The 11,743-nt window shown below is 33.1% G+C and overlaps 4 protein-coding genes and 1 long non-coding RNA gene across 5 annotated transcripts; 2 read left to right on the forward strand and 3 right to left on the reverse strand.

The window, feature by feature from the left end:
• Positions 1–313: 313 nt before the first annotated feature.
• Positions 314–1,569, reverse strand: LOC130497955 (uncharacterized). Its single transcript, XM_056991237.1, has 2 exons — positions 1,415–1,569; positions 314–1,036 (listed from the first exon to the last, which is right to left on the reverse strand). Exon 2 carries the CDS (start codon positions 727–729, stop codon positions 505–507), a length of 225 nt encoding a protein of 74 aa, XP_056847217.1. The 5' UTR covers positions 730–1,036; positions 1,415–1,569; the 3' UTR covers positions 314–504.
• LOC130497971 (uncharacterized) lies at positions 1,062–2,339 on the forward strand. Its single transcript, XR_008937013.1, has 2 exons — positions 1,062–1,505; positions 2,092–2,339. It is a non-coding gene; the product is annotated as an uncharacterized LOC130497971 (long non-coding RNA).
• Positions 2,340–4,074: 1,735 nt separating this feature from the next.
• On the reverse strand, positions 4,075–7,105 carry LOC108810459 (sulfite oxidase). Its single transcript, XM_018582568.2, has 13 exons — positions 6,971–7,105; positions 6,430–6,577; positions 6,213–6,328; positions 6,035–6,097; positions 5,924–5,960; positions 5,757–5,838; positions 5,550–5,668; positions 5,373–5,468; positions 5,120–5,230; positions 4,942–5,043; positions 4,749–4,796; positions 4,454–4,669; positions 4,075–4,359 (listed from the first exon to the last, which is right to left on the reverse strand). The coding sequence occupies exons 2-13, from the start codon at positions 6,502–6,504 to the stop codon at positions 4,243–4,245; spliced, it is 1,182 nt and encodes a 393-aa protein (XP_018438070.2). The 5' UTR covers positions 6,505–6,577; positions 6,971–7,105; the 3' UTR covers positions 4,075–4,242.
• A 46-nt stretch (positions 7,106–7,151) lies between these two features.
• Positions 7,152–8,251, forward strand: LOC108810470 (peptide deformylase 1A, chloroplastic/mitochondrial). The gene is made up of 3 exons (XM_018582578.2): positions 7,152–7,625; positions 7,697–7,786; positions 7,875–8,251. The coding sequence occupies exons 1-3, from the start codon at positions 7,167–7,169 to the stop codon at positions 8,181–8,183; spliced, it is 858 nt and encodes a 285-aa protein (XP_018438080.1). The 5' UTR covers positions 7,152–7,166; the 3' UTR covers positions 8,184–8,251.
• A 75-nt stretch (positions 8,252–8,326) lies between these two features.
• LOC108810479 (uncharacterized protein At1g15400) lies at positions 8,327–9,074 on the reverse strand. Its single transcript, XM_018582589.2, has one exon. It carries the CDS (start codon positions 8,883–8,885, stop codon positions 8,448–8,450), a length of 438 nt encoding a protein of 145 aa, XP_018438091.2. The 5' UTR covers positions 8,886–9,074; the 3' UTR covers positions 8,327–8,447.
• Between the last annotated feature and the right edge of the window lie 2,669 nt (positions 9,075–11,743).

The raw sequence follows: 11,743 nt of genomic DNA on the forward strand, positions 1-11,743 counted from the left end.
AAAAAAAATCTTCTGTTCCCTATTCTGAAACTTTCTATTAAAAGCTTAAAAGAAGCACAATTCTACGCAAAAAAAAAACATCAAAGAAGAACAAATATTACAGTTTTACTAATTATAGTAGTATTCCATTTCTAGGTTTATGTAGAGGGTTTCTACGGTTATATAGAGTTTTTTTTTTTTTTGAAGATTATATAGAGTTTTTCACAACCTTAATATGAAATTATATACAAAAGATATTTGTCTCAGTTTGAATGCTCTCTTAGTTTTTGCTTTAGATTGACTGAGTTATTTATCAGAATTCACAACGAACAAGTAAAACAAATAAACATATATTTCATGATCAACTAGTTTTAAGTCGAAACTCGAACCCCCATGAAACTTAAAAGTATAATTTAAAATGACTATTATTCTGTCTCAAACGATGCATACTAGACCTTCAGAGTCGAGAATAAATAAATAATACATGAGTAAAACATACAAACAAGTGCTTATTCATAAATAGTCTTAAAGGCCTCGGGAGAGCGTGTTTTCGATGGATTCGAGACGCTGGAGAAGAAGCTGCTTTCTGAAATTTGCAATGAAAGCTTCTGCACACTTGTCCACGTCCATCGATGCCTTCCTCTCTACCTTCTTATTCCTCGTCTCTGTGATAACGATGTTAGTAGTACCATTACCACTTTCTTCTTGTCCCGAACTCATCTTCATATTGTTCTTGTTGTTCTTCATCATTGATATGTTAGATTGCTTTGTGTTTCCTGATTTGATGATTTTGGATAGAAGGTGAATTGTTTGATATTTAGGATGCACTCAGAACCTGTATTTATAGGGAAATTCTGATAGGACTTTTGTTCAAATAACATAAGATTTGAAGGAAACGATAAGACTTCCCTCTACAGAAACAATATTTGAATGTTGAAGGAATAAAAAGGAATCTTGAATCTCAATCTATGTACGCGACTTAGAGGCAAGAGGAACCATCCTGAAACCACCGCCTTTACTTTACTTATCATTTTGTAATTCTAGTGAAATGTATTCTCTGCAAAATATATATATATATAGTTATGCTATGAATATGACAAACACAATGATTAACTAATTTAATTTTACAGCTTCAGTTGATTTTTTACATATGTATTATATGTTTTTTATTTTATAAAAAGCGGATATTAATTTATATTTATAGGAAAAACTATATATACATTTGGCATAATCCTTCTTTTTATTTTTCTTTTGTAAACTAATCCTTCTTTTTATTACTAAGACGATATCAACTTTAAGATTCTGCTTGTACAAAATGTAAAAGATGTTGCCTAACAATTGAATTTGACTTTGTCAATTTGGAGAAATAAGGAAGCAAGATTCCAAAAAAAGCTAAATATAATTTTGACCAACAAAGTTTCGACAGTTTTCTCACAAAGTTGTTCACACGTAAAAGAATTACGGCTTAAGCATCGGAGGCTAGCTTCCTTAACTCGCCGCCATCTATTCCTATTGTCTCCCCTCCGGTAACCTTCCCTGCTTTTTTTTCTTTGTTTCTTTTTACCAAGAAGATCAATGAAAATAACAAAGAAGAGCTCACGTGGTTTAAGTTTGCATCTAACCTAACTCCAAACAAATTTAGGCAGATCCATTGAATCATACTACAAACATATACCAGATTTTAATAAATTATTGGCTCAAAGCCAACGTACATGGTGGTATATATGTCCACAATTTTACTCTAAACCGTTATTGGTTATCATCAAACATTAATCCAATATTTAAGTACATCTATTCTATTAATTCTTCAACATGTCCAATTGATATATGTTGTGTCCATTTTTTATTTATTTATTTAAAGAATCACTTATTATTCTTTTTATATAACTATATCTAAACACTAACCACTAACCACGTTATAATTATCTGTGCCATAAACAATTTTCACTTATTCTTTGTCTATAACCAAAACAATTACGTTTCTTCTTACAAAAATATGTTAAAATTATTGATTTTTGATGAACACACAATATTTCAGGATTGAACCCAATTAGAAACCCAGATATATTCTTGGAATCTCAATTGAACCACTAATAAAAGTTTTTTTTGCAGGATTTGTCAATCCGGCGATAGTGATGAAGCTTTCTATCTTATATATTCTTCTGGGATCTTCTCTCATCTAGGAGTAGTGATGCGTTCGCCCCTCCTTGGATGATGAATCGAGCAGTATGTCTCCTTCATCTCTTATGCATACTATAGTCAATGGTACATAATGTACGTGAGTATAATGTTTGTGAATGTAGAAATAAATGCTTAATATTAGGTCGAGTAATATATATTTAATAATTAATTTTAAGTGATCTTATTCTTCACTGATCCATGCAACAATATAATTGACACGGGTTTCTTATCATCTAATATATTTTACCCATGTAAAAAAATAAAAATATATTAAATCACAAGCAAAAATATAAAATTGCGAACTATATCAAATAAATTTGGTTTATTTCTATTGAAAAATTGGTTTGTTGGAATAATAAAATATTAAAATTTTAAAATTCTTTTTATTTTTGACAATTTTTACACAAACCTAACAATAATCGTATATATAATATATATTAAAATATTTGAAGCTGATTTTTGTCTTATATTACTTTATTCAAATTTGTTCATGTCTAATGCAAATCTATTTACATCAATATAAAAGTATGTCAACTTACATTTTGTAATCACATTTACATATGTTTTAGCAAGAATACAATTGAACACAATTTTTTCAAAGATCATTATCACACTGTAAAAATATAACTAAAATCTCAGTCCAAGAAATTGAGATTTGTTCAACCAGACATTAATTTATTCAAATTGTAAATATTTTACACATACATTAAATTTATAAATTAACAAAATACATGATATTAGGTTTTAACAGGCTTCAAGTGGACTTTAATAGAATCAATATTCTTATAAACTCATTTAGTTTAACGGGTCTAAATAGGTTATTCGATTAAGAAATTTTTATTAAATGTGATTTTACTTAAAGTTAATGAAGACCATATTAACTCATTTACATATATATGTATATATATAAAACAAAATATATTAAAAATTATTTTCATATTTTCAAAAAAATTTGTTCGGTCTTCGGTGCGGGTTGAATTTGATAATGGTTTTCGGATATAACACGTTAAGAACCGTTCGAGTATATAGATCATCTTTAATAGAATATATGACTTTGATTTTTGAGTCGATTCCGAGTCGGTTTTTTGGGACGAATATTCATGATTAATTATGTTAGGTAACTAATAAGAAAATATAATATGCTGCCAGCTTTATGAATAAAATTTTAAAATTATTTCTAAAATGCATATGACACAAGTGTATAGTTATACAATTTGACATATTTAATATAATTACCAAAATCATATTAAATTAAATTAATATCAAACACAAATATGATTACAAAAAATACAAATATAAAAATTAAATTTCTAAAAAAATAAAAATAAAAATATACCCGTCCTCTGAAGGACGGGTCAAAATCTAGTCAGTACTATTAAATCACCATCATGACCAATTGATGGAAGTGTATTCCAAATTAATAGGAACCAACTTCTTCTTATCTTACTAAAAAACTGTCCACTTATTGAATCCATATTAATAGGAATCCACCTCTTTTTTTTTTTTTCTTAAGCGGAACCCACCTCTTGATTCCAAATCTAATACAAAACGGGTTATAAGATCAATATTTCATTTTAATCAATATTATTAAAACATGAACATTACTTATTGATATAGGTGTTGTCCAACTATTTTAATAGTATTGATTAATTTTTTTTATTAATTATTTAAAGTTATTATACATATAAAAACACAAATATTATTAAAACACACAAATATATATAAAAAAAAATTAATGTAAAACAAAAAAAGTATATCCGTTTGAGAATCAGAATCTAGTTAATTGTAAAATTCTTGGAATCACTCACTTTGTAACTATGTTATGGAACTGTGGTAGATTGCTTCGTATAACATCACTAATGTAAAATAAAGTAAGAGACACTTACTAAACTCTCAACTAAAAGCTGTGTCACCTTTTAAAACAGTGATTGGATATAAAACAACTCACAAAAGCTAAGAGTAATCACAGGTGGATACATAATTTATTTTTAAGTGTAGTTTCTGAAACCCAAAAAGAGGTAAAACGAGAAAACATACAAAGTAGTTACAGAAAAAGAAGATAAAAAGCGGTGGTAACTTGATCTACAAGTTAGAGTGGCCTAGACGTAGCAGGACACGGTGCCACGAAGTGTTGAGCACCCCTCTTAGGTTCCACACCGACTCCACATTTTCCGGCTGAACATTGGCCGCCGAATCCACCTGCCCATTCCCATAATTGTTATATACGAGATAAAATGTCAATAATCCCACTTTATTTATCTGAGAATAATGTTTTGATGAGAGAGGCTTTTACCGCTTTGGCGATGACCTCGGTACTCTGGGAGACATCAACGGTGGCTTCAAACAGCACCCACGCCCATTTGTCGCTGGAGTTGTGTTCAGAGATGTAATGCTCTCCTGGTTTCTGTGTCCTAGAAGCTTCCACCCAGCTTTTGCCTCCATCCATGGATATATCCACTCGCTCTATCCCGCGCCCACCTCCAGAAACCGCATATCCTTTGATGCTTACCTGCAAAAACCAAAATATTACAACTGAACATTTGCTCCTGCATTTGTCAGATCAGATTGGGAAATGACTTCCAGCTCACCTTTCCAGGCTTCACCATTTGCACGTCCTCCAATGAGCAGATTGCACTCTGTTCACCATTATAAAAAAAAGAAGGATCAGTCAGAACACATCATCAAACGAACTACAAACATGGCAAGGAAATTGGAAGGGTCCTAAATTCATACAAAGTCAATGAATACTACTGTAAGAAGGAGAGTAAAACATTCATCTACCTGAACAGGGAAATCCATTTGCGGCCTCCTTGAGGACCAGTCGATATTGTCCCAATTAACAGAAGGTGGGAACATTTTGTAATCTTTTTGCATGAAAAAACCCTACAACAACACCATTGTGATCCTTAGAGCAGTTTATGATTGCTAAAGTAAAAAAAAAAGCATGCTGGAGACAAACCTGGCATTCTTCAGCGAGTATATTGATTGAATCAAGCCATTTGACCGAACGAGCACCAATCACACCGGGGACAACCACCCTTAACGGAAATCCATGATCCCTGTTCAGGATCTTCAAACAAGGAAAGCCATTCATCAACAAACAAAGCAAAATCTCTGAGCAATGACACGTCAAACAAGTGATCATGGAGATTAAACAAAAAATGAAACAGACTTTTGCTCCAGAGGAGGCAAAAGAGAAAGAGAAATCAAACCTCTCCATTCATCTCATAAGCGAGGAGAACGTCAGCGTCAGGATTTGTGGCTTGGCTAAGAGGGATTGACGCCTTATAGGGCCCACCATTCTCCTCCTATATTAGAGACATGGAGCGAATCAACCAAATGCATAACCAAAGATGAAAGGAAGTATATATATATATATGTGAATATACCTTGCAGCGATCAACACTGACAAACTCAACATGTCTGCCACCTAAAACAGTGGAGCTAGTGAGCTTTGGGATCCCCAAAAGCTCAAGAACATCAGCCAGTTTGGCTCCGCCCCAGACAGCTGAAAGGCACAGTCTTTGCACTATTATTATACAGTCTTAGTATTATAAAAAGAAAGACAGTATTCGGAGAGAAAGAAAAAAAAGAACCGTTGCCGAGGGCAGAAACATCCCATCCAACCCCTCTAACATTCCTGACTTTGCTCATGGCAGTTCTTCTGTTACCAGCACACTGCATTTCAAACGTCGTCAACACATACAAGAATGGAGAAAAAAGGCCTGAGATTTGGAAGGAGGATGAATATGTATATATAGACCTGTAGAGTAGCAGTGACATTGTACTTGGGCAGGGACCTGCAAAAACATAAACAGACTGTGGTTTAATGGCAGTTTGATGAAGGAAGAATGCAAGAGAAGTCTTTATTAACCTGATATCTTTGATGAACAGCTTTGTTGGGTTATCAATCAATCCGGTGACGGATACAGAGTAGCTGGTAAGTGTGAAACAAAGATCAAGAATCAGAACAAGGGCAAAGTTGAAAAAAAAAAAAAAAACTGAAGATGTTAAAGAAAGAGATGATGATGAGGGAGGGGGAAGGGGAGGACCTTTCGATGTGATCAACAATGGGAATGGGGCCATGATTGCGCTTGTAGAAGAGATGGACGGGAGTGACATAAGATGAAACTAAGGCGGAGCGAGGTGGCTCAGCGTTGAAGGGCTCCTGTCAGTCACATCACATCACATAACCCCCCAGAATGAGAATATGAATATACACAACATAGCAGATCATAAACAAAGCAAAAGAAGAAAGAAGGGGCTTGCCTTTGCGTTGACTTTGAGACAAGGGTCACGAGATGGTTCCTGTGAGTATTCCGATGGTCCACGAATCCCAGGCATATCTTTTTTTTTTTTTTTTGGCAGATAACCACCAGAAAGAAGCTTACTTTGCTTTTGTGACTTGGATCACCTTCTGTCAATTGGAACAATATCATATTTGCATGCAGCAGGTTGAGAATATTCTTTTATAAGATACGAAAATAATCATGCGATCCAAATTTTTACAATTTTAATCAAGTATAAATCGCAAGCAAAAACACGAAGAATAGCTATGAATTTCTTATCTGAGTTTCATATTTAAATGATTTCTACGATCTGATCATAGGAAACGAGACAGACAGATTTGAAAAAAAAAGAGTCAAAGGGATTAATATAATCAAAGACGATAAACAAACAGTGAGTATTGGTCAACTAAACATCAACAAAACAGTGAGCTAAATAAAACATTGCTAGATCCAATACAAAATATAAGCATCAACAATCGGAGAAAACACTTTGGAACCATCGTGAGAGAATAACGACTAACCTTGGAGTGGAACGAGAGGAGGATAGAGCTTGAGAGAAATGAGGTGGGTGAGGCTTTTTGATCGAGATGCCTATAGTAGTCTTCGGCAAAAATAGTTATTACATTGGGCTGGTAACATAACGGGCCCTAAAAGAGTCGCAGACGTTAGCGCTGTAACAGGCCCAGGCCCAAACAACAATATCTCAATTCTCAAGAAATGACCCGATGGGGACTTTGTTTGCTCCTCTCCTCTGTGACCTCCAAGCGACTACGAGAGACCATGGAAACCCTTTTCAGAGTCTCACTTCGTCTTCTTCCGGTTTCCGCCGCCGTGACATGTCGCGCAATCCGTTTCCCCGTTTCAAGACCCTCTCCCTCACACTTTCTGAACCGTAGTAGCAGTAGTCTGTATAAGTTTTCATCTTCCTCCTCCTCAGTGAAGACAAATGCTGGTTGGCTGTTGGGTCTGGGGGACAACAAGAAGAAGAAGAAGCAAACGAATTTACCGGATATCGTAGCGGCTGGAGACCCGGTTCTGCACGAGAAGGCCCGAGAGGTTGACCCGGAAGAAATCGGGTCGGAGCGTGTACAGAAGATAATTGATGATATGGTCAAAGTCATGAGATTGGCTCCTGGTGTTGGCCTTGCTGCTCCTCAGATTGGTATCCCCTTAAGAGTAAGTTAACCTAATTCTTTTTTTTTCTAATCTCTTCTTTCTTACTAATGATTTGAATCGGGTGAATTCAGATTATTGTTTTGGAAGATACAAAAGAGTATATAAGTTACGCACCAAAGGAGGAGGTTCTTGCTCAACAAAGGCGTCCTTTTGATCTTATGGTAAACAAAAGAGTATAGTCTTTTGAAATTTGTTAAAATTTAGATCAAAAAAGTCTTCAACTTTGAGGTTTATTTTTTTGCTTGTAAGGTAATGGTGAATCCGGAGCTGAAGGGGGTTGGCAACAAGAAAGCTCTCTTCTTCGAAGGATGTCTGAGTGTTGATGGATTCAGAGCTGTGGTGGAGAGATACCTTGAAGTGGAAGTCACAGGCTACGATCGTCAAGGAAAGAGAATCCAAGTGAATGCTTCGGGCTGGCAAGCGAGGATTTTGCAGCACGAGTGCGATCATTTGGATGGTAATCTTTATGTGGATAAGATGATACCACGCACTTTCAGGACAGTCGACAACTTGGACTTGCCTCTCGCAGATGGCTGTCCTAAACTCGGTCCTCGATGACCCAGACAGATTCTTTGTTATGTAATGTTTGATTCTTTTACTTTCTTAAATTTAAAAGTTTGGCCAGAGATTGTCGAACCCATGTCGGTTTGGTTTATACAGAAAAAAATAAATATTGTCCGAAAAAGATGGTTAATTTACAATCACCCAGAAAATTCGAAATTTATAAAGCTTAAAGATTGTATCAGAGAGCCACACAGAGAATACAAAAAGAGAATATCGAAGACAGTATAGTTACTATTTATCTCTTATAAATTAGCATGCCTACCTCGATCTGCGCTTCGGTGGCCTTTGCCTCGGATTGTTCTTCTTCCCCGGCGGTTTCTTCCCAAACGCAGAGCAGCAACCGCACGTCGACAGTCTCGGAGACGGCGGCTCCACCGCAGGAGACACTCTTCCTGTTGTTCTGTGATGATGTCGTGGGCCTCCTCCTCCTCCGCCGTTGTTAGATCGACTCCTCTCGATCGTTGGTCCACCGGTTTTGATCGGCCTGAGATTTTCTTTCTCGTCGCCGTTGGGGTTCTGTTTCGCTTGCTCTGAGGTTTCCGACAGCGGCTTAGGCTGCTGCTCGTTGCGTTGACTTTGTTCCTCTCTCTGCTCGGTGGCCTGTTTGTTGAGCTCGGCGATGACGCGGTCGTCCCAGACTATGCCGGAAGATCCCTGACGGCGGAAGGAGATGGTTGATCTTTGAAGACCTTCCATGACTCTCTCTCTCTGCCTTGATTTCTTCGCTTCTTTTTGAGCTAGAAGACGAGAAAAAGAAAGAAAGAAGGAAAGTGATTAGGCTTATAAGTGATTAATGAATCATTGTGTTCCAGACTTTTATTTCTGTCCCTCACTATTTTAAATGAGCTCGGTCCACTATTTATTATTGTGGTGATGATTCATTGGTATGAATGATGTATCCAATTTGAATTTATTTTCGTTACAACTTGTATCAGCACATAATCCTCTTTAATTCATATGCAGATCCATAGAAGACTTGTCTCTTGGTTTTTCCGTTTCTATATTTAAAAACTGAAATGGCGTATACATTTTTATTATTATTGTAAGTACTAAACAAATGGTGTGGATTAGATGATAATAATAGCTTAGAAAGGGGAAACGAACACGTGAATTGACTTATAGGCGACGATTTATTTAACCTAAAACAAAATCTTCCTCTTCATCGGGTAACCAAATATATCAGGTGAGTGGGTGGGAGGTTGACATTAGATACCAAATCTCTCGTTTCCAATTTGAAAACAAACAAAAAAAGTTTAATTATATGATACGGAGAGGTGAAAGTGGGTCAAAATAACTCGGTTGCCAATTTGTAAGTCAGTCAACTTTGCCGTCGTATACTATAAAGTTTTTTTCAAGCAAAAGACATCCACCCTCTCATGTATCTTCTTGTTTCCTTCATATGATTAAACTAATTAAAAACCTGTACATGTGGTGAGATTAGCATATCGGTTTCGTCAAAGAAACATTTATTCTATTAATTCTTCAACATGTTCAATTGATTAAAGGTTGTGTCCAACATAAAATATAATGCATCTAAATAATTATCTAGATATATTATGTAATTACCTTTATTAAAAAAATTGTAACTTCCACGTTGGTTTCCTAAATCTGTAACTTCCACGTATATGTTACGTAATATGCGGTTATTTTTTTCTTTTGGGATCCATCAGAATAAATTCAGTTCCAATAATTATTATTATTCATAAAATAATTTTGTAATGCTTCTAAGATGTATGCATATTTTGTAAAGTCACCCTTTAATTCCAAAATATTAGTGGTTCACTACTTATTACAAACTGTGGACAACTTTACGTAGTTCAATAAATAAAAATTATATCATCTGGAAACAATAATATTGATACTTTACATTAATAAATATTATGTCCACTATAAAAATTAATGGAAATGAACTGTGGTTTAATTAAGATAATATAATACAATTTAGATTCTGATCAACATTTCAAAGAGTGAGTATATTTTTTGTTTTACATTTTCTAGAAATTCAATTTTTATATTTGTATCTTTTAATCATATTTGTGTAGAATATTTTTCTTAACTGATTAGTAAAAAGTTTTAATAATTTTATAAAATAGCTGGACTATTAATAGGTCATTTTCTAATTTAATAATATAGTTTATAAATATATCAGTATTAAAAAGTAATTTTTAAAAATTTAGAAATTTATTAAAATTTAAATTATTTATATTTCATTTCACATAAAATATAATTTAAACATTTTCTACAACAAATTAGAGTTACGCTATATAATTCAAATACAACTAGATTCTGATCCGCTCTTAAAAAGGCGGGTATATTTTTTGTTTTATATTTAAAAAAAAATATATTTGTGTGTTTTAATCGTATCTGTGTTTTTTTGTATAATATTTCTTCTAAATAGTTAATAGTTTTTAATCTATTTTATTAAATAGTTGTACCACACCTATATCAATAGGTCATGTTCATGTTTTAAGATCCGCGGGTATAAATTTTGTTATGTTTGGTATAGGTCAATAGGTCATGTTCATATGTTCACCTATACCAATAGGGGATAAAAATACTTATGTTGGACATGACTTTTATCAATTAATAATTATCTATATATCTAATTAAAACATTGAAATTAAATTTTAAATTTATAAAAAAATAACAATTTAAATAAAATTGAACTATATCAATCACCTATAGGTTCAACATGCACCCTCTGGTTTTAATGGTTTTTGTGGGTTTTATCAAAATTTTAGTTGATGAATATCTCTTGAAATCCAAACCGGATTACATATTGAATCACTAGATCTATAGATTTGAAAACATATCCGAATTTTCCTGTTTCAAAATAGACAAAATCTTTACGAATTTACATAATTTTTGTAAAATTATTAATGAAATTTTACATCATAAAATATATGGTGCTTTCAAGTGTGGGTCGAAAAATTGTTTATGTTATTAATATTTGAACGCAAATATTTTAAGTTGTTGATATTGTAATATTTATTATTAATAAATTAAGAAGTTTAATTATATGATGAAATTTTGGTTTAAATCTATTCAGAATTCAAATTTTTGTTTCAATTCATATTTTATTGGTTTTAGTTTGGGTTTGACTATCCGTTTAAATCATATAAAATTCTATAAACTAAAATATATAAATTTCAAATTAAAAATAAAAAAAAAGAACAAATCACATATAAATTTTGTAATACATGAACAAGTATCTAAATTTAACATAAAATTACTTATGTTTAAATCTTTGGTTAAAAACCCAATAAATATGACATATTGGATCCATCTATATATTTCATTTATTTAAAAGACTATTATATCAAATTAAATTAGTAACAAACACAAATATGATTATAAAATAAATCAAATACAAACAAATAATTTTTCAAAAAAAGATTAAAACAAAAAATATACCTGCTCTTTGAAGGGCGGGTCAAAATCTAGTCTTCCTTAAATCACAAACATTAACAATTTGAGATTTTCATTATCGTCTATAAACAACGTTAAATGTAAACAGAGTAAAGACAAAATGGCTGTTACAACATACAAATGCA

The sequence above is a fragment of the Raphanus sativus genome, chromosome 1 (assembly GCF_000801105.2).
Source record: "Raphanus sativus cultivar WK10039 chromosome 1, ASM80110v3, whole genome shotgun sequence".
Classification (NCBI taxonomy): Eukaryota; Viridiplantae; Streptophyta; class Magnoliopsida; order Brassicales; family Brassicaceae; genus Raphanus; species Raphanus sativus.